This window comes from Moschus berezovskii, chromosome 8, assembly GCF_049115385.1.
Source record: "Moschus berezovskii isolate FMDL1 chromosome 8, NW_MosBer_1.0, whole genome shotgun sequence".
NCBI classification, from domain to species: Eukaryota; Metazoa; Chordata; class Mammalia; order Artiodactyla; family Moschidae; genus Moschus; species Moschus berezovskii.
This window is the reverse complement of record NC_142467.1, coordinates 80,038,324-80,059,832: the sequence shown is the minus strand read 5'-3', so window position 1 is coordinate 80,059,832 and position 21,509 is coordinate 80,038,324. Positions and strand designations below refer to the sequence as shown.

The 21,509-nt window shown below is 40.3% G+C and overlaps 1 protein-coding gene across 1 annotated transcript; it reads right to left on the bottom strand.

Annotated features, from left to right (window-relative positions):
* Positions 1–3,350: 3,350 nt before the first annotated feature.
* LOC148777105 (protein FAM170A-like) lies at positions 3,351–21,119 on the bottom strand. The gene is made up of 4 exons (XM_088838378.1): positions 21,110–21,119; positions 11,713–11,850; positions 5,113–5,265; positions 3,351–4,087 (listed from the first exon to the last, which is right to left on the bottom strand). The coding sequence occupies exons 1-4, from the start codon at positions 21,117–21,119 to the stop codon at positions 3,351–3,353; spliced, it is 1,038 nt and encodes a 345-aa protein (XP_088694504.1).
* Positions 21,120–21,509: the final 390 nt, after the last annotated feature.

The following is a 21,509-nucleotide window of genomic DNA, read 5'->3' as shown; positions in this document are numbered from 1 at the left end:
CAAGAATTTATTGAATGGTTAGTGGGGATGCTTAATAAATAAATAAATAAAAAAACAGGTAAAACAGCCAGGCCTTTAAAAAAAAAGAGGAACTCAAGCAAGTCCAGTTAGTAGAGGCTCATGGGCCTTACTGCGAGTTGCAAAGGAAAACCCACCACTAACCACCACAAACTCTTTCTTCTATTTTTATTTTTCCAAGTTATTCGTGCAGATTGATCCAACGTAGACTAATGTTTACCACTAGGTCAATCAGGGAAGCCAATCAGTGAAGTAATGACTTCATTTGGCTAGCCTGACTTGCCCTCATATTTGTTCTGAAGGCAGAGCCTCTTATCAAGAGAAGAAGGAAAAGTCTGGCAAATCAAAGCAAAAGCAACTTAACCCATCTCTTGTCTTCTATGAACTTATACACACACAGGTATACAAACAGTTGTTATACATATTATTTATTTACACAATCTCAAGCTTTAATAATTTCAGGAGGGTAAAAGCTACAAATAATGAAGAGCATCATTTGAAAGTCAAACTAGTAATAGTTTAATTTCCCTTTTCCTATATAATTTTGTGAATTTTCCATAATAGTTTTTAAATTTTTACTTTTTGTTTCTGCCCTTATGATTGAAGATGCTGGAGTGACAAAGAAAGATTAAAATTCATTTTTGAAAGTGCAAAAATTATCCATGGAAATCACATACAAATAATTAAACATGCAAATTGCATTTTCCAAAAATTGGTAGCTCTTACAGCTCTAAAGTTATTAAGCTTAAAACTGAATCATGACCCATATATACACACATTGATTGTCTCAGATGATTTTTACACATTCCATCATTTCTAACATAAGAAGTGTCTGTGCACGCACACCTACACAAGTCCAGAGAAGCCAAGGCGGGTGTTTTAATTGCCTTGGGCTTTATCCAGTATCTTTTCCTCTCTCAATAGTAAGAATGTCTGTCTTTCAGCCAAGTAACTTGCAAGTGAGTATGTAAAAGGGAGATATGAGGAAAAGTTTATGTTCATTTAAAGAAAGATATGGAAAAGGAACTTGGAGATAAATGCATGGACATGAGTACAGGGGAGAAGGGGTATTACGGTCTGTACTAAATTCAGCAGTGTTCATACTTGTTTGCATCGTGTATGTGTTCATGGATTTATATGTGGGGGAAAGTAATAAAACTGGAGTTAAGGACAATTATCTGGGCTAGAGAACAAGGCTATCAGGCAGGTGTTCAAGCCCTGTTCTACGTGAACATTTTCTCCAGAGTTTGGCATCACATTTACCAGGACAACTGAAAGGAGCCACAGAGAATCAGGTACATATGCCTTCTGACCAACCGTACCTTGATGCTGTGGTGTTCACACGGAGTGCTGGGCTCTCATGAGATCACAGGAATGTGCTGGACATCATCGTTTGAAATCTTCAGGCCAGTGGATCTGTGTCACTGTATGAACAATGAATCAGAGAAGGGAATCCACTCAGTGAAGAAAGCAGCTTTTCATACTTTAGTGACAAGTGTTTATTGTCACTACTGTGACAATATTAAATTAAAATATTGTCTCAGTATTTCCTGCATGATATAGAAAATTCAGGAAAATTGACAGGTTCCATTCTAATTGTGACTTTTGGAGCATGGGAGAAGAGTCCTTCATTTATTCCATTAACTAAAAAAACAAACTCTCATTTACTGTAGTATGAACCTAACTTTGCAGCTTTGTCTGTATTCAATTCCTCTGCTGTTCAATTAGAATAACATGATTGATGCTATAACAAAGAATAAGATGTTAGAATGGTGACCCTGCATCAAAAGATATGGAGGTCCCCCAGGAAGCAATGCATTAAATTAAAATTTTTCAAAAATGGTTCATGGCATAAGTGTCAGTGATATCTGACACTTTTGAAGAGACAGCCAGAACTACTGGTGCACAGTATACAAGAAGGGAAACTCTTTCCAGAAAAAAAAATATTTTTTTAAGGATTTGATTAGTTGTTTATTTCAAGTAGTTACACCTCCTCAGTAGTCCCCTCCCAGGTATGAAATCACTAGACAGATACTGAGATCTCACTCATACCCAGAGAAGGGGTAGAACCATGACGGGCCTGCACACCAACCCTTCCTCAAGTTAGAAGGCCTGTCTCTGTTCTACCCTGTGCCTTCTGGAACGGAGGCATGCCAGGGAATAAACCTAGAAGGGATGGGACACTGGTGACCTCTGGTTTATCTAGAAATTGTTGGCCAGGCCTCCTCTGCCCTGCTGAACTGCTTGCCATTCACTCACTCAGTCATGTCTGACTCTTTGTGATCCCATGGACTGCAGCACGACAAGCTTTGCTGTCCTTCGCTGTCTCCTGGAGTTTGCTCAAATTTATGTCCATTGAGTCGGTGATGCCATCTCATCCTCTGTGGCTCCCTTCTCCTCTTGCCCTTAATCTTCCCCAGCATCAGGGTCTTTTCCAGTGAGTAGCAGAATTGCTAGTTAGGTATTTTTTTCTATCCCTTCCAAGGGAGTGGACAGGAGACATTCTCATTAATTTGTCATCAACCAAATATTCCACAATATTCCACAACAAAATACAGCAAGGAGATCAAACCAGTCAAATCTAAAGGAAATCAACCCTGAATATTCATTGGAAGGACTGATGCTGAAGCTGAAGATCCAATACTTGCCCACATGATGTGAACAGCTGACCCACTGGAAAAGAAATTGATGCTGGGAAAAATTGAGGGCAGAAGGAGATGGGGGTGACAGAGTGTGAGATGGTTGGATGGCATCATTGACTCAATGGACATGAGTTTAGTGTCCTGGACTATCCAGGAGATACTGAAGGACATGGAAGCCTGGCATGCTGCAGTCCATGGGTTGTAAAGAGTCATATATGACTGAGTAACTACATAACAAAAAAAATACTCCGCTTCCAAGAATATATTATTCTGAAGGAAATTATTCATTACAGTGATTATGGGACCTTGGGAGGCATCGCTGGTGGATGCCACCTTTTCTCAGAATCCTGAATCCTAAATATTCTTGACATGATCTCCTACCCTTCCAGTTCTCACCCCTTCTGTGATCTAGTCCATAGCAGTCTCTTTTTCGTCCTTTTCTCACTTGTTTTGGAGATGATATACTGTTGTTTGTTTTTCTTTAGTTTGCTTAAGGACATCTTGCTCTTCTGTATGGTGAGATCTGCCTTCCTCTCCCCTGTCCTCAGGAGGGCAATGGATAATATTAGGATGGGTTCTCTGCTCTTTGGGTGGTATGCTGACAAAGATGCATAAACAAAGGTAGGTATGATGGCTGTTTAGAGATGAAGCCTCCTCAGTAGAGGCTGGCCTCTTTAATTTCCTCTCTTTTTAGGGGTGAGAATCAGTGTCTTTGCATGAGTATGTCTTCATGCCAAAATGTTTTTCTTTGTGGCAACCAGATGTGGCCGTCTTGATATTCTTCTTCCTCCTCCTGTTTCTCCTTTTTCTGCTCCGCTTTCTCATTAGCCAAGACAAGGCAAGATGGAAAACATAGCAGGTAAAGCCCTCACTGATCCCATGTTCCACGTGCTTCTGAAGGGCCTCTAAGCTGGGGAAGATCCAGTAGCAGCTCATGCACTGGAAGCCACTGTCCAGGGCTGCCAGGCATTCAGGTGTCTTGGTGCTGGAACATTCCTCCAAAGCTCGAGCTTCTGGTGGACTTTCAGCCCTCTCCCTTTCATCTTTGGCTTGGATATCCAAACTGGATTCACTGTCAGTCAGGAGCTCCTTTGTAGTCACTTGAGAGGGGGTGAATGTTGTATGGATTTTTTCAGGACAGGTCATTTCTTCCATCTGTATCTGCTTTTGGGGGGGCTCCAGTCCCTCCTCTGCATCCTGTAAGGAAGCCACATCCTTTTTCATTTGAACCTCCATGTAGAAAATTTTCATGACTCTTTTCTTTTTCGTATGTACTGGTGACATACACGACTTATTGCTATTATCCAAATTAAATGGAAAAGAGACTTGTGGGAAAGGGGAAGAAGTTTCTCCTTGCTCCAAATCCAGGACTGGAGGCATCCCAGTGGATTCAAGACAAGAAACATCTTGACATGATTGTTGGTCTCCTAGGAAAGGAAATTTCAAACATAAGAAAACTAGGATCAAGTATGTGAAGTCTATAGAAGTTGAGATGGCCGCGAAAATACTTCTATATGGGCATGTGGAGTGAAAGTACATATATATGGGATATTTCAGAATTCTGTGTGTGGCATGTTATATTTGGACTTCATGTACTCTATAAATATCTGGGAATGAGGGTATGATGCATGTATGTTCTGGGGCATACCTGGCATGTCTAATGGTGAAAGGGGATGGTGAATGGGTGTCTATGTGTGGTATACATAAACAGTTCAAGAGTGGTACATGTTCTTAGTGTTAGATAATAAGACTTTGAAGAAGTGTATGTGACTTCTCAGAATGTGTCTTTCTATGAAGGACTGAAGGTTTTGTGGGAGAAGTGGTGATTAGATTAGAAAGACTATACATGAAAATGTATTCCCTTCAGGGTATATGAATTTTCTTGAGTTTGACCTAGCATGTAGTGAGTTAAAAGCAGTCATATGTGTAAAGGGATGTGAATTATTTATGGGATCAGTGTGTAAAGATGAATCTGAAAATGACTGGGTGAAAGAATGAGGTATAAATGTATAGCTGTGTAATGCCATTAGAGAATGGGAAAGACAGACGGAGGAATGAAGTTGTGTGTATTTGAGAGCAAAACAGAAAGGAAGGAGAAATAGGGCCAAACTTGGTATGAAGGACTCTGTGCATGCTGTATGAGTGGGTGTGAGGATATGAGTTTGTGCTGATTTAAAGGGGAAGGTTCTGATTAAGTTCCCATGTCCATATCAGCACTGCACCCTACCTCACTCACAGCTAACCCAGAGTTCATATGTTGAAAATCAGTGCTGAGAAACTTTGTCTTATTTTTGAAGGCACACTCCCTATTTGTCCCTTGACAGAGACTTCAGTTCTAGTCCCTCTTCCCTGACTTTTCTTGTTTTCAAAGAGAAAGCAAATAGGGATTAGGCTAAGCAATTCAACTGCACCCCCTTTCCAAGCTCAGAGTCCACCTTTGCATCTTCCTTACCATCCTCATCGGAAAAGACAAGCTCGCATTCAGAGGAGGCCCAAGAGAAATATCCTGTGGAGGCAGAGGAAGTTTCTTCTATTATCTGACCACGGACTGGGACCATCACAAATGACTCCGGCTGATGAGCATCCTCCTGAGACTTCCAGGATTCTAGGGGATTGAGTTAAAAAAAAAAAAATGAGAAGTGACATTTTCTGGGATCTGTGTCCATTCCAAAAAGGGCACATCGAATGGATATTATGTCAAACATTTCTACCATACATGAGTCTTGCTTTCATAGATATTGGGGTGATTATCCTGTGTGAAACTCCACTTACTCCAAAATGTAAATAAACAATTATCAAAATGGTGTGCATGGTGTATGTCAGGGATATTACATATCTTATATATGATACTTCTAGAGATTTATACAGAACATCCAAAACTTAGGCCCATGCCTGAAATACAGTATATAGTCATGAAAATTTGGATATTATTAACTCAGTTTTCCTCATCAGAAATTATTCCATTAGGGGATACAGGATACAAGTTTTTAATTATTCTGCATATATATCTGATTCTATATTTACATTGAAATCTATATTAATATACATATACAGAGAGATATATAAAGACACACACACATATATATATATGGAAAGAGAGACAGATATATAGATATAAATATTGTAAACTAAAGAATGTCTCTCACCATCTAACCCTACAAGGATTAGACCATTAGCCATTGCACTTGCTGACCTGTAACATAACCTAAAAGGAGCTCACAGTGGAGATCAGAAAAGAGACACTCTGTGCGTGGGTCCTCACATAGTTATTTTAATGACAAAATTTTACAAATCCAATGTCTTGCATCTTCTCATATCTAGAAAAGCACTAAAATCATTCATAGAGATATGTGCTCCTCATGACTAGTAGCAACCTTCTTGTGACAGGAAGAAATTTTTTACCAAGATGTGTGTTTGACATGTGTGTGTAATCTTCATCACATATATCATGACCATCCTCCACCTCTTTGGAGCAGTCCCTCAGAGTTATCTGTCTCCTGATCTATAGTTCTCAGGAAGGCCCCAGGAAAACAACTCGTATGTTGTGAGCTGTGCTTTTTTTCTTTCTGTCAACAATGTCATTTTTTTTTTTTTTCAGAGTTCCCTAGGAATTGGCCATGGTGTTGGAGATGTTCAAATGAAGACTTCATCGACTTGCCCTAGACTCCTGAAAATGCATTTCTACATTTCTCTTCAGTTTGTAACCTTTCCATTCATATCCTTTAAGAGTCTCTTTCAAAGAAAACAGGGGACACCTACATGGTACATTTCTTCCCACTGATCAGAAACAGAGACCTTAAGCACCCATTGAGAAAATGGGTTAACAATGGCTATGACTGGCTTCCCTGCTGGCTCAGCTGGTAAAGAATCTGCCTGCAATGTGGGAGACCTGGGCTGGATCCCTGGGTTGGGAAGATTCCCCTGGAGAAGGGAAAGGCTACCTACTCCACTATTCTGGCCTGGGAATTCCATTGACTGTACAGTCCATAGGGTCGCAAAGAGTCAGACATGACTGAGCAACTTTCACTTTCACTTTTCATGGCCATGGCTGAGCAAAGGAGCTCAGTTCCAATTGTAGACCATCATGCTGACCCACTGCCCTGTCTGATTCGTTCTCAGTACCTCCTCTTTCCCACACCTATACCACTATAAATAAGTTTGTCTACAGAAGAGGCACAGGAGATGTTGTCTCAGTCTGAATCCTCTGCTGTCTGGCTATGGCCATGGTTCAAACTCCAGACAGCAGAGTTTCTTCTTCTGAGCCCATGATATTATTTCCCTTCAACAAAAACTGAAGAAATACCATGTACAATAACACACATGGCATTTATCGTCATGAAATTTATGGTCTGGTTTTTGTCCAAAGTTCCAAAATTCAGGTATACAAATATATTTGCTGGAATCATGTGGCTGATTGCCTATGAGTGGCCTATATTATTTCCTTCACTTTATGAGAGGCTCCATTTCTCGCATGCTGTCAGGTACATGTTGTTATCCCTACTCTATTTACCGGAAGAGTAAATTCAGTGTATGTACACAGGTAAAGCACATCAGCCTGTCAGCTATGGATTACCATATAAAAATCTTACTGCTTCCTGAAAGAGTTAGAATTCACAGAAAAGAATCTACTGACATCTGTTTCTAGTCCCCAGCTCCACATTTCACTTATTTGTTCTTGAGGAACCTTACTCAGAGACCTGAGGTGCCAGAACTTTGGGGAACTGCTGGGTCCTAAGGTTGAGTAGGAGACTGCAGCAGGATATCCAGGGTTGACTCTAGGCTTTTAACTCCCAACGTTGGCTACAGCTCCCTTCTCAGGAACTAACTTGGTCATCAACTAACAGGTCATCACTTGGCCTAGTCAGTGATGTCACCTTTCTCAGTGAACTCGGCCAACAGGGCTCTGACTCAGCTTTTCATTTATACTCACCATAATCATAGCCTATCTTGAAACCTCATCAATTTACAGTTGAATTCTAGGTTCTTGGAATTCCCCAAATAAATTTTTTATTTCTTGAATCACCTCTATCTATCAATGATCTAAACATATCAAAAATATACCCAGTCACTTTTCTTATTTCCTCTTAATCTAAGTTTCTGATGGAAAGGACTATACCTTTAAATACACAAGCTTCAGCAAATAGGTGAATTCTTATTCTGAATAAAATAACAAACATATTAAATCACTCCCTCTGTTTAAAAGTTTTAATTAAGATTACAACAAAATTTTTACTTCTCAAATGTATCTACTTTGTCTCTTAGGTCACTGAGGATGTCTGGTGGGTCATGTTAGTGTGGCAATGGGAAACTGTGGTACGTATGCTATAATTTTTAGAATTGCCTTGTATGTCATATTTACTGATCACAGTTTACCTTTTTTAACAATTTTACATAGTGAATGTGGGGATGAGATGGTCACTGTATGTGAAAGTAGCATGAGTATGATGCGTTGGGTCACACTGCAACAGATGGTGACTGCAGCCATGAAATTAAGACACTTGATCCTTGAAAGAAAGCTATGACAAACCTAGAGAGCATATTAAAAAGCAGAGATGTTACTTTGCCAACAAAGGTCCATCTAGTCAAAGCTATAGTTTTTCTAGTAGTCATGTATGGATGTGAGAGTTGAACCATAAGGAAAGCTGAACGCCGAAGAATTAATGCTTTTGAACTGCAGTGTTGGAAAGGACTCTTAAGAGTCTCCTGGACTGCAAGGAAATCAAACCAGTCACTCCAAAAGGAAATCAACCCTGAATATTCATTGGAGGGACTGATGCTGAGGCTGAAGCTCTAATAGTTTGCCCACCTGATGCGAAGACCCAATTCATTGGATAAGACCCTGATTCTGGGAAAGACTGAAGGCGGAGAAAGGGACGACAGAAGATGAGATGGTTGGATGGCATTACTGACTTAATGGACATGAGTTTGAGCAAACTCCGGGAGATCATAAAGGACAGGGAAACCTGGCATGCTGCAGTCCATGGGACCACAGAGAGTCACACACAACTGAGTGACTGAATAACAAAGGCAGTATGTCTCTCCTGTATCATGAGTGATCTGTCATGTACTATTAAATATCATGTCAATGTATGGCAAAACCAACCAATATAATATTGTAAAATAATTAGCCTCCAATAAAAAAAAAAAAAAAAAAAGATCAAGTAGTTATCTATCTGTTTGATTTATATGAGAGAGTATATAGGTATGAGTAATTTTGTGAATTCTGCTGAGACCATGAAAGTGTTACACACTGACCATATGAAGGATACATGTGAGGGAGAACATGTGCGCCCCTAGGTTGTGGAATTATGTGAAGGGACTAAAGAATTGGGAACAGAGGAATTTTAGAAGGTATCATATAATGCTCTGAATATTTAATACTTTATTTTACATAGTTTTTTACTTTAAAAAGTCTTAATTTCACCCTTTTTTGTTGAAGAGTGACTGTTTCTTAAACACACTATTTTAAATTGTTGACATTAGCTTTTTATTTCTATCACCTGAATTACTATAGAAGCTAAAATTCTGACAATATCATCATTCTTGTGTAATTATTATTCTGTGTTCCTCTCTAGTTTTGTTAAGGTCTTTGCTATTGGGACTCTGAATTTGTGGTAGTGTATCAAGGTGCGAATTTTTCTTTTTCCTATTCTGTAATGAGTTTTCTAATAATGTTTATTCCCAAGGATTTGGGTCTTTCATCAGTTCTGAAAAGTGCTTAGCCATCATCCCTTTGATTATCTGTCTTATTTTTTGTTTGTTTTACTTATAAAATTATATTCAGAAACCTCAATACATTCTATTTTCACATTTTACTCTCTTTTGTCTTAATCTTTCCTTTATAACTCCATCTATTTCTCTGACATATTGTACGTAATCCTTCAGCTCTATCATGCTGTTCATCAGTTTTCTTTTCATCTAAATTGCTGTTTAACTCATATACATATTTTATAAATTTTAGAACAACATTTTTTAATTTCTACAACTACTACTCGGCTATTTTTTAATGTTTATTTCTCGATTTGGTTTTGTATTTTTACAGTTTTAATAATTTTGAACAATGTTAGTTACTATTCTTACAACACTGTTCAATTAAATTATCTTTACGGTTAAAACTTGCTGTTCATATTAGAATCTACCTTAGAGTTAATTTTAGAGTTTTAGAGTATGAGCTTATTTTCAGCAAGTCATTATCTATAGGACTTACAATGTGGTTGGCTGACAATCCAGAACACTTAAAATTTTCTGTTGGATATTCAGTTCAGTTCAGTCGCTCAGTCGTGTCCGACTCTTTGCAACCCCATGAATCACAGCACGCGGAGTTCATTCAAATTCATGTCCATCATGTCGGTGATGCCATCCAGCCATCTCAGTCTCGGTCGTCCCCTTCTTCTCCTGCCCCCAATCCCTCCCAGCATCCGAGTCTTTTCTTTTCAGCAATCAGCTTTCTTCTCAGTCCGACTCTCACATCCATACACGACCACTGGTAAAACCATAGCCTTGAATAGACAGACCTTTGTTGGCAAAGTAATGTCTCTGCTTTTTAATATGCTATCTAGGTTGATCATAACTTTCCTTCCAAGGAGTAAGTGTCCTTTAATTTCATGGCTGCAATTAGCATCCGCAGTGATTTTGGAGCCCCCCAAAATTAAGTCTGACACTGTTTCCACGGTTTTTCCATCTATTTCCCATGAAGTGATGGGACCAGATGCCATGATCTTTGTTTTCTGAATGTTGAGCTTCAAGCCAACCTTTTCACTCTCCTCTTTCACTTTCATCAAGAGGCTTTTGAGTTCCTCTTCACTTTCTGCCATAAGGGTAGTGTCATCTGCATATCTGAGGTTATTGATATTTCTCCCAGCAATCTTGATTCCAGCTTGTGCTTCTTCCAGCCCAGCGTTCCTCATGATGTACTCTGCATAGAAGTTAAAGCCTTAACGTACTCCTTTCCCTATTTGGAACCAGTCTGTTGTTCCATGTCCAGTTCTGACTGTTGCTTCCTGACCTGCATACAGGTTTCTCAAGAGGCAGGTCAGGTGGTCTGGTATTCCCATCTCTTTCAGAATGTTCCACAGTTTATTGTGATCCACACAGTCAAAGGCTTTGGCATAGTCAATGAAGCAGAAATAGATGTTTTCCCAGAACTCTCTTGCTTTTTACATGATCCAGTGGATGTTGGCAATTTGATCTCTGGTTCCTCTGCCTTTTCTAAAACCAGCTTGAACATCTGGGAGTTCATGGTTCACTTATTGCTGAAGCCTGGCTTGAAGAATTTTGAGCATGTGAGATGAGTGCAATTGTGTGGTAGTTTGAGCATTCTTTGGCATTGCCCTTCTTTGGGATTGGAATGAAGACTGACCTTTTCCAGTCCTGTGGCCACTGCTGAGTTTTCCAAATTTGCTGGCATATTGAGTACAGCACTTTCACAGCATCATCTTTCAGGATTTGAAATAGCTCTACTGGAATTCCATCACTTCCACTAGCTTTGTTCGTAGTGATTCTTTCTAAGGCCCACTTGACTTCACATTCCAAGATGTCTGGCTCTAGGTCAGTGATCACACCATAGTGATTATCTTGGTCGTGAAGATCTTTTTTGTACAGTTCTTCTGTGTATTCTTGCCACCACTTCTTAATATCTTCTGTTTCTGTTAGGTCCATACCGTTTCTGTCCTTTATCGAGCCCATCGTTGGATATTACTGGTGTATGATTAGCAACAATTTAGTATTATATTAATTCTTCACTCTGAGGTTTAAGTAATTATATAACAATTGTTTACATTGTGCCTTGATAAGTGACATTTTCTCCTTAAAGATATGCACAGGGTTTCTCATCTACCTCTCAAAAATGTGAAAAGTATTTTTGATGGGTTCCTATGATGGAACAGAGAGACCTAGACTCTTAAATAAGAGAGAAAGAAAAGACTGTGACTGGACCTCAAGTCCCTGTTTCCCCCAGGGGCTACGTAGAACGTTGAGCTGCATTTCTACAGATATGCTCAAACACCCATTGCTCTGATCTGCCTAGACTCTAACATTCTTCCTTTATCCTTACCAGCAAAGAAGGGAGCATGAAAAGAGGAGTCGGAGAAGTGTTGTGATTCAGAGGACGTATCTCTTCCTTCAGGGTTCAGGACATTGGACTCCAAAGAGTACACTGATGGTAGATCACATTCATCTAATTTTGAGATTTCTAGAACATGGAATAAAAGGCATAAGAATATTAGTTCCACTCTGTTCTTACACATTTTTCTCCCTAATCTACTTTCCCCACCAGTTCCATGGAGATAGTTATTTGTACTGAATCATTAACATGGGTGGAGAATTGCCATATTTCAGTAATCTGTGCTTCCATCTGGCTCCTGACAGCAAGGCACCACATATTCATTTACATTGGTTAAGATTTTGGTATCATTTATCTCCCTCTATATTTACCTATGGATTCTATCTCATAGAGATGTACAACCTCAAATGAAACAGTAGGAAGGTTATTTAAAATTAACTATACTATATATTATTTTGTCCCTGTTTCAACATTAACCAACCTCAGTGCCATTGGTTAACGTGTGTGTGCTGTCACCTTAGGCATGTCAGGCTCTTTGTGACCCTATGGAGTGTAGCCGCCAGGCTCCTATGTCCATGGGATTCTCAAGGCAAGAATACTGAAGTGGGTTGCCATGAGCTCCTCTAGGGGATCTTCCATCTCTTAATCTCATGCACTGACTGGCAGATTCTTTACCACTAGTATGACCTGAGAAGTCAGGTGGCTTCATTTCAGTTCAGCAGCTCAGTTGTGTCTGACTCTTTGTGATCCCATGGACTGCAGCACATCAGGCCTCCCTATGCATCACCAACTCCCAGAGTTTGTTCAAATTCATGTTCACTGAGTCAGTGATGCAATGCAACCATCTCATCCTCTGTCATCACCTTCTCCTCCTGACTTCATCTTTCCCAGCATCAGGGTCTTTTCAAATGAATCAGCTCTTCGCATCAGGTGGCCAAAGTATTGAAGTTTCAGCTTCAACATCAGTCCTTCCAATGAATATTCAGGACTGATTTCCTTTAGGATGGACTGGCTGGATCTCCTTGTAGTCCAAGGGACTCTCAAGAGTCTTCTCCAACACCACAGTTCAAAAGCATCAATTCTGTGGTGCAACTCTCACATCCATACATGACAACTGGAAAAACCATAGCCTTGACTAGACATAACTTGTTGGCAAAGTAATGACTCTGCTTTTTAATATGCTGTCTAGGTTGGTCAAAACTTTCCTTCCAAGAAGTAAGCATATTTTAATTTCATGGCTGCAGTCACCATCTGCAGTGATTATGGAGCCCCAAAAAAGAAGTCTGTCACTATTTCCATTATTTCCCCATCTATTTCCCATGAAGTGATGGGACCAGATGCCATGATCTTAGTTTTCTGAATGTTGAATTTTAAGCAAGCTTTTTCACTCTCCTCTTTCACTTTCATCAGGAGGTTCTTTAGTTCTTCACTTTTTCCCATAAGGGTGGTGTCATCTGCATATCTGAGGTTATTGATATTTCTCCCAGCAATCTTGATTCTAGCTCAGCATTGTTCATGATGTACTCTGCATGTAATTTAAATGAGTAGGGTGACAGTATATAGCCTTGAAGTACACCTTTTCCTATTTGGAACCACTCTGTTGCTCCATGTCCGGATCTGTTTCTTCCTGACCTGCATACAGATTTCTCAAGAGGCAGGTCAAGTGGTCTGGTATTCCATCACTTTCAGAATTTTCCACAGTTTATTGTGATCTACAGAGTCAAAGGTTTTGGCATAGTCAATAAAGCAGATGTTTTTCTGGAACTCTCTTGCTTCTTCCATTTTCCAGTGGATATTGGCAATTTGATCTCTGGTGCCTCTGCCTTTTCTAAAACCATCTTGAACATCTGGAAGTTCACAGATCACGCAGTGTTGAAGCCTGGCTTGGAGAATTTTGAGCATTCCTTTACTAGCATGTGAGATGAGTAAAACTGTGTGATAGTTTGAGCATTCTTTGGCATTGCCTTTCTTTCAGACTGGAATGAAAACTGACCTTTTCTAGACCTGTGGCCACCGCTGAGTTCCCAAATTTGCTGACATATTGAGTGCAGCACTTTCACAGCATCATTTTTCAGGATTTGAAATAGCTGAACTGGAATTCCATCACCTCCACTAGTTTTGTTCATAGTGATGCTTCCTAAGGTCCACTTGACTTCACATGCCAGGATGTCAGGCTCTAAGTGAGTAATCACACCATCATGATTATCCAGTTCATGAAGATCTATTTTGTACAGTTCTGTGTATTCTTGCCACTTCTTAATATCTTCTGCTTCTGTTAGGTCTATACCATTTCTGTCCTTTATTGTGCCCATCTTTTCATGAAATGTTCCCTTGGTGTATCTAATTGTCTTGAAAGATCTCTAGTCTTTCCCATTCTATTGTTTTCCTCTATTTCTTTGCACTGATCACTGAAGGCAGCTTATATCTCCTTGCTCTTCTCTGGAACTCTGAATTCAAATGGGTATATCTTTCCTTTTCTCCTTTGCTTTTCACTTCTCTTCTTTTCACAGCTATTTGTAAGCTCTCCTCAGACAGCCATTTTGCCTTTGTGCATTTCTTTTTCTTGTGGATGGTTTTGATCCCTGTTTCCTATACTTAGTCACGATAATCTGTCCATAGTTCATCAGGTGATCTATCAGATCTAGTCATTTAAATCTATTTCTCACTTACACTGTATAATCATAGTGGATTTGATTTAGGTCATACCTTAATGGTCTAGCGGTTTTCCTTACTTTCTTCAATTTAAGCCTGAGTTTTGCAATAAGGAGTTCACGATTTGAGCCACAGTCAGATCCTGGTCTTGTTTTTGCTGTCTGTATAGAGCTTTCCATCTGTGGCTGCAAAGAATATAATTAATCTGATTTCAGTTTTGGCCATATGGTGATGTCCACGTGTAGAGTCCTCTCTTGTGTTGTTGGAAGAGGGTCTTTGCTATGACCAGTATGTTCTCTTGGCAAAACTCTATTAGCCTTTGCCCTGCTTCATTCCGTGTTCCAAGGCCAAATTGCCTGTTACTCCAGGTGTTTCTTGACTTCCTACTTTTGCATTCCAGTCCCTTGTAATGAAAAGGACATCTTTTGGGGATGTTAGTTCTAGAAGGTCTTGTAGATGTTCATAGAACCATTCAACTTTCAGTCACTCAGTCGTGTCCAACTCTCTGCGACCCCATGAATCACAGCACGCCAGGCCTCCCTGTCCATCACCAACTCCCTGAGTTCACTCAAACTCATGTCCACAGAGTCAGTGATGCCATCCAGCCATCTCATTCTCTGTCGTCCCCTTCTCCTCCCGCCCCAACCTTTCCCAGCATCAGAGTCTTTTCCAGTGAGCATAGACTTGGATTATTGTAATATTGAATAGTTTGCCTTCAAAACTAACAGAGATCATTCTGTCGTTTTTGAGACTGCATCCAAATACTGCATTTCAGACTCTTGTTGACCATGATGGCTACTCAGTTTCTTCTAAGGGATTCTTGCCCAGAGTAGTAGATATAATGGTCATCTGAGACGCCGGCCCACGGCAGTGCAGACGCGAGAGATGCCGACCCTGGCGCAACCGACCAGGCAAATAGGCGCGGCTGAGAGGAGCTACCCCACGCCTGAGGGCAGGGCCAGCGGCCGAGAGGAGCTGCCCCACGTCCAATAGGCGGTGGCTGCGCGGGTACAGGAGGGCCTAGAGGAGCTACTCCATGTTCAAGGTCAGGAGGAGCGGCCTTGAGGAGATACCCCTTGTCCAAGGTAAGGTACGGCGGCTGCACTTTGCTAGAGCAGCTGTGAAGAGATTTTCCACGACCAAGGTAAGAGAAACTCAAATAAGATGGTAGGTATTGCAAGGGGGCATCAGAGGGCAGACACACTGAAATCATAATCACAGGAAACTAGTTGATCTGATCACATGGACACAGCCGAATGTGGTCCACTGGAGAAGGGAATGGCATACCACTTCAGTATACTTGCCTTGAGAACCCCATGAACAGTATCAGAGGGATACTGAATGAGGAATTCCCCAGGTTGGTATGTGCCCAGTATGCTACTGGAGATCAGTGGAGAAGTAACTCTAGAAGAAATAAAGAGATGGAGCAAAAGAAAAACCAATACCCAGTTGTGGATGTGACCGATGATAGAAGCAAGGTCCGGTGCTGTAAAGAGCAATATTGCATAGGAACCTGGAATGTTAGGTCCATGAATCAAGGCAAATTGGAAGTGGTCAAACAGGAGATGGCAAGAGTGAACATAGACATTCTAGGAATCAGTGAATTAAAATGGACTGGAATGGGTGAATTTAACTCAGATGACCATTATATCTACTACTGTGGGCAGGATTCCCTTAGAAGAAATGGAGTAACCATCATTGTCAACAAAAGAGTCTGAAATGCAGTACTTGGATGCAATCTCAAAAACGAAAGAATGATTTCTGTTCGTTTCCAAGGCAAACCATTCAATATTAAAGTAATCCAGGCCTATGCCCCAACCAGTAACGCTGAAGAAGCTGAAGTTGAACGGTTCTATGAAGACCTACAAGACCTTTTAGAACTAACACCCAAAAAAGATGTCCTTTTCATTATAGGGGACTGGAATGCAAAAGTAGGAAGTCAAGAAACACCTGGAGCAACAGGCAAATTTGGCCTTGGAGCACGGAATGAAGCAGGGCAAAGGCTAATAGAGTTTTGTCAAGAGAATGCACTGGTCATAGCAAACACCCTCTTCCAACAACACAAGAGAAGACTCTACACATGGACATCACCAGATGGTCAACACCGAAATCAGATTGATTATATTCTTTGCAGCCAAAGATGGAGAAGCTGTATACAGTTAGCGAAAACAAGACCAGGAGCTGACTGTGGCTCAGATCATGAACTCCTTATTGCGAAATTCAGGCTTAAATTGAAGAAAGCAGGGAAAACCACTAGACCATTCAGATATGACCTAAATCAAATCCCTTATGATTATACAGTGGAAGTGAGGAATACATTTAAGGGACTAGATCTGATAGAGTGCCTGATGAACTCTGGACAGAGGTTCGTGACATTGTACAGGAGACAGGGACCAAGACCATACCCATGGAAAAGAAATGCAAAAAAGCAAAATAGCTGTCTGAGGAGACCTTACAAATAGCTGTGAAAAGAAGAGAAGCGAAAAGCAGAGGAGAAAAGGAAAGATATAAGCATCTGAATGCAGAGTTCCAAAGAATAGCAAGGAGAGATAAGAAAGCCTTCTTCAGTGATCAATGCAAAGAAATAGAGGAAAACAACAGAATAGGAAAAACAAGAGATCTCTTCAAGAAAATTAGAGATTCCAAGGGAACACTTCATGCAAAGATGGGCTCGATAAAGGACAGAAATGGTATGGACCTAACAGAAGCAGAAGATATTAAGAAGAGGTGGCAAGAATACACAGAAGAACTGTACAAAAAAGATCTTCACGACCAAGATAGTCATGATAACGTGATCACTGACCTAGAGCCAGACATCTTGGAATGTGAAGTCAAGTGGACCTTAGAAAACTTCACTACGAACAAAGCTAGTGGAGGTGATGGAATTCCAGTTGAGCTATTTCAAATCTTGAAAGATGATGCTGTGAAAGTGCTGCACTCAATATGCCAGAAAATTTGGAAAACTCAGCAGTGGCCACAGGACTGGAAAAGGTCAGTCTTCATTCCAATCCCAAAGAAAGGCAATGCCAAAGAATGCTCAAACTACTGCACAATTGCACTCATCTCACATGCTAGGAAAGTCATGCTCAAAATTCTCCAAGCCAGGCTTCAGCAATATGTGAACTGTGAACTCCCAGATGTTCAAGCAGGTTTCAGAAAAGGCAGAGGAACCAGAGATCAAATTGCCAACATCTGCTGGATCATGGAGAAAGCAAGAGAGTTCCAGAAAAACATCTATTTCTTCTTCATTGACTATGCCAAAGCCTTTGACTGTGTGGATCACAATAAACTGTGGAACATTATGAAAGAGATGGGAATACCAGACCACCTGACCTGCCTCTTGAGAAACCTGTATGCAGGTCAGGAAGCAACAGTCAGAACTGGACATGGAACAACAGACTGGTTCCAAATAGGGAAAGGAGTACGTTAAGGCTTTAACTTCTATGCAGAGTACATCATGAGGAACGCTGGGCTGGAAGAAGCACAAGCTGGAATCAAGATTGCTGGGAGAAATATCAAGAGTCTCAGATATGCTGATGACACTACCCTTATGGCAGAAAGTGAAGAGGAACTCAAAAGCCTCTTGATGAAAGTGAAAGAGCAGAGTGAAAAGGTTGGCTTGAAGCTCAACAATCAGAAAACAAAGATCATGGCATCTGGTCCCATCACTTCATGGGAAATAGATGGAAAAACAGTGGAAACAGTGTCAGACTTTATTTTTTGGGCTCCAAAATCACTGCGGATGCTGATTGCAGCCATGAAATTAACAGACGCTTACTTCTTGGAAGAAAAGTTATGACCAACCTTGATACTATATTAAAAAGCAGAGACGTTACTTTGCCAACAAAGGTCCGTCTAGTCAAGGCTATGGTTTTTCCCATGGTCATGTATGAATGTGAGAGTTGGACTGTGAAGAAAGCTGATCGCCGAATAATTGATGCTTTTGAACTGTGGTGTTGGAGAAGACTCTCGAGAGTCCCTTGTACCGCAAGGAGATCCAACCAGTCCATTCTAAGGGAGATTGATCCTGGGTGTTCATTGGAAGGACTGATGCTAAAGTTGAAACTCCAATACTTTGGCCACCTCATGCGACGAGTTGACTCACTGGAAAAGACTCTGATGCTGGGAAAGATTGGGGGCTGGAGGAGACGGGGACGACAGAGAATGAGATGGCTGGATGGCATCGCCGACTCTGTGGACATGAGTTTGAGTGATGTCCGGGAGTTGGTGATGGACAGGGAGGCCTGGCATGCTGTGATTCATGGGGTCGCGGACAGTCGGACACAACTGAGCGACTGAACTGAACTGAACTGAGTTAAATTCACCCATTCCAGTCCATTTGAGTTCACTGATTCCTGATATGTCGATGTTCACTCTTTCTATCTTGTTTGACCACTTCCAGTTTGCCTTGATTCATGGACCTAACATTCCAGGTTCCTATGCAATATTGCATAGCAGTTTAACTCTCAAGTATTCACCAACCAGAAATATGTCATAAGGGCAAAATATATATAATACAACATTCATATACTGTTTATAGTAGCCCCAGAATGAAAAGAACCCAAATGCTTCAATGGAAGATATACATCAAGAATGAAGAAATTAAAATCCCAGGCAACATGAAGTTCACAAATATAGAAATGAGTGAAACCAGGCGCAAAGGATAAACTGTACATTTTTATTTATATGATATTAAAAATACAAAGATAATTAGTCTAGAATTTTAGAAGTCAGAGAAATTATCACTCTTTGTACCTACCAGGATGAAAATAGAGCACAGAGTCTGGGTACATGTGGACTATTGTAAGGAAATGGATGATGAGGATAGCTAGTGCAGATGGGTCTGTATTTGGATGAATGTGCGAGTACTGGATGTGATGTGGTCCTGAACTAGATGACCTCATCTCAAGACTAGATCTTGAGGATACCACTACGTCTTGCCTGTTTTAATCATTTTTATTTGGAGAATGATTGCTTTACAATGTAGTATGGATTCTGCTGTATGACAGTGTAAATCATTTATAAGTATACATATGTCCCCTCCCCCCAAACCTCCTCCCCCGCCACCACATTCTAGCCCTCTATGCTGTCACAGAGGGCAGGTTTGCGCTCCCTGTGTTACACAGCATCTTCTCACCAAAGATAGCATATGTATCTATTGTACATATGGTAAAATATATGTTTCAATATTGCTCTCTCAATTCGTCCCACCCTCTGCTTCCCCCTCTGTGCCCACAAGTATGTTCCCTGCAAACAGGTTCATCAGTACTGTTTTCTAGATACCATATATATACATTAATATACAATATTTGTTTTCCTCTTTGACTTACTTCACTCTGTATAACAGGCTCTAGATTCACATACCTCACTAGAACCAACTCACATTCATTCCTTTTTATGGCTAAGTAATACTAAATGCACACATATAAATATACATATACCACAACTTCTTTAACCACTCATGTGTCAGTGGACATCTAGGTTGCTTCCATGTCCTAGCTACTGTAAATAGTGATGCTATAAACACTGGAGGTACATGTGTCTTTTTGAATTGTGATCTTCTCAGGATATATGCCCAGTAGTAAGATTGCTGGATCATATGGTAGCTTTATTCTTAGTGTTTTAAGTTCTCCAGAGTGGCTGTATCAATTTACACTCCCACCAACTGTACAAGAGAGTGTCCTTTTCTCCACACATCTCCAGCATTTATCGTTACTAGATTTTTTTGAAGTTGGCCATTCTGACCTGTGTGAGGTGAACCTCATTGTAGTTTTCATTTGCGTTTCTCTAATAATGAATGATGGTAAACATTTTTTCATGTGTTTATTGATCATTTGTATGTCTTCTTTGGAGTAATGTCCATTTATTTGTCGTTTTAAACTGTAACTGCTTTCACACCTTCCTCATGATGTAACATGCCCTTGGAAATGTTAAATTCCTTTCATGGGTATGAGCTATCGCTCAAAGCTTTAGGGCAGGCTTCAATTTGTCTTTCTCCTCTCACTGAGCAATGATTACTTCTCATAAGAGTTACCTGTCTCCTGTGAACCTCTATAGTAACCAGAACTATTTCAATTTCTCCCCCCGCCCCCGCTCTTTTTTTTTTTTTTTAAAGAAAGAGTCCAACTTGTTCTTCAAGTCAAACCTTTAGGTTTAATGGTGTTTTACATGCGTTGTGTAGATTCTGTTTTCTTTCCTTACATTTCACAGAGGAACGCCCCGTATTACATTTTCATAATCTGAGAAAATAATTTGTCTTTATTCCTGAGTAAATTCTATATGACTTTATTCTCTCATTCCTGCACAGATTTAATGTTTAGATATTTTTCCCCAATTTTCCCCTCTACTTTATGAGTCACACTTTCTTCTTCATTAACAAAAGAAAGTCCTATTGGAAAACGTATAAGAACATCACTTATTTAACCCTCACTCTTAGGTAGAAGTCAAATAAAGGGAAAAACATTTTTGAAAAAAATTATACTAATCAACCACGACATATGTGACAGTAACTCAAGAGTGATACGGTATAGGTAGTTCAAGTCCAAAGCAGCAGATACACAGACCTGATCATCTAAAATTTCTCTTTACTCTCAGACCACCTGGAGTCCCAGAAAGACCAGCTTGCACACATCTTCCTCTCCCTCTTTCCTTTCCTCCCTCACCACAAATAGGAAATGTTTCCCTTCTTTCTTCAGAATGCAGTTCCCTATGCTCAGTAAATAGGCTTAACACATACCTCTTGACATCTTTGCAAGCCTAAAGGAGTATGTTCTTTCCACGTTTCCTATTTTGTTCCTGATTCATGGTTCAACTCTTTGGAGAGAGATTCAAATCAGGTAACTTTCTCCCTGAAATTCTGTAGCCACAGAGTCAGCTGACAATAACAAAGAATCAAATCAGTACATTCAAGAACAACTCATCTGAAAGTCTATCTCCTCTCAAATGACTGTCTTGACCAGTACTTCAGAGCCATTATGATGTAAGTCACTAGGAACTCAGCAGGATTCTATGACCTGTCAGTTACATCCTTACACTCCAGGGCTCAGCTGGTAATCACAAGATGGCAAGACTGTGGCAACCCATTGACTAGGGTGATTCTTTTTATCCAACAAAAACTCTACCATTAACTTGAATTT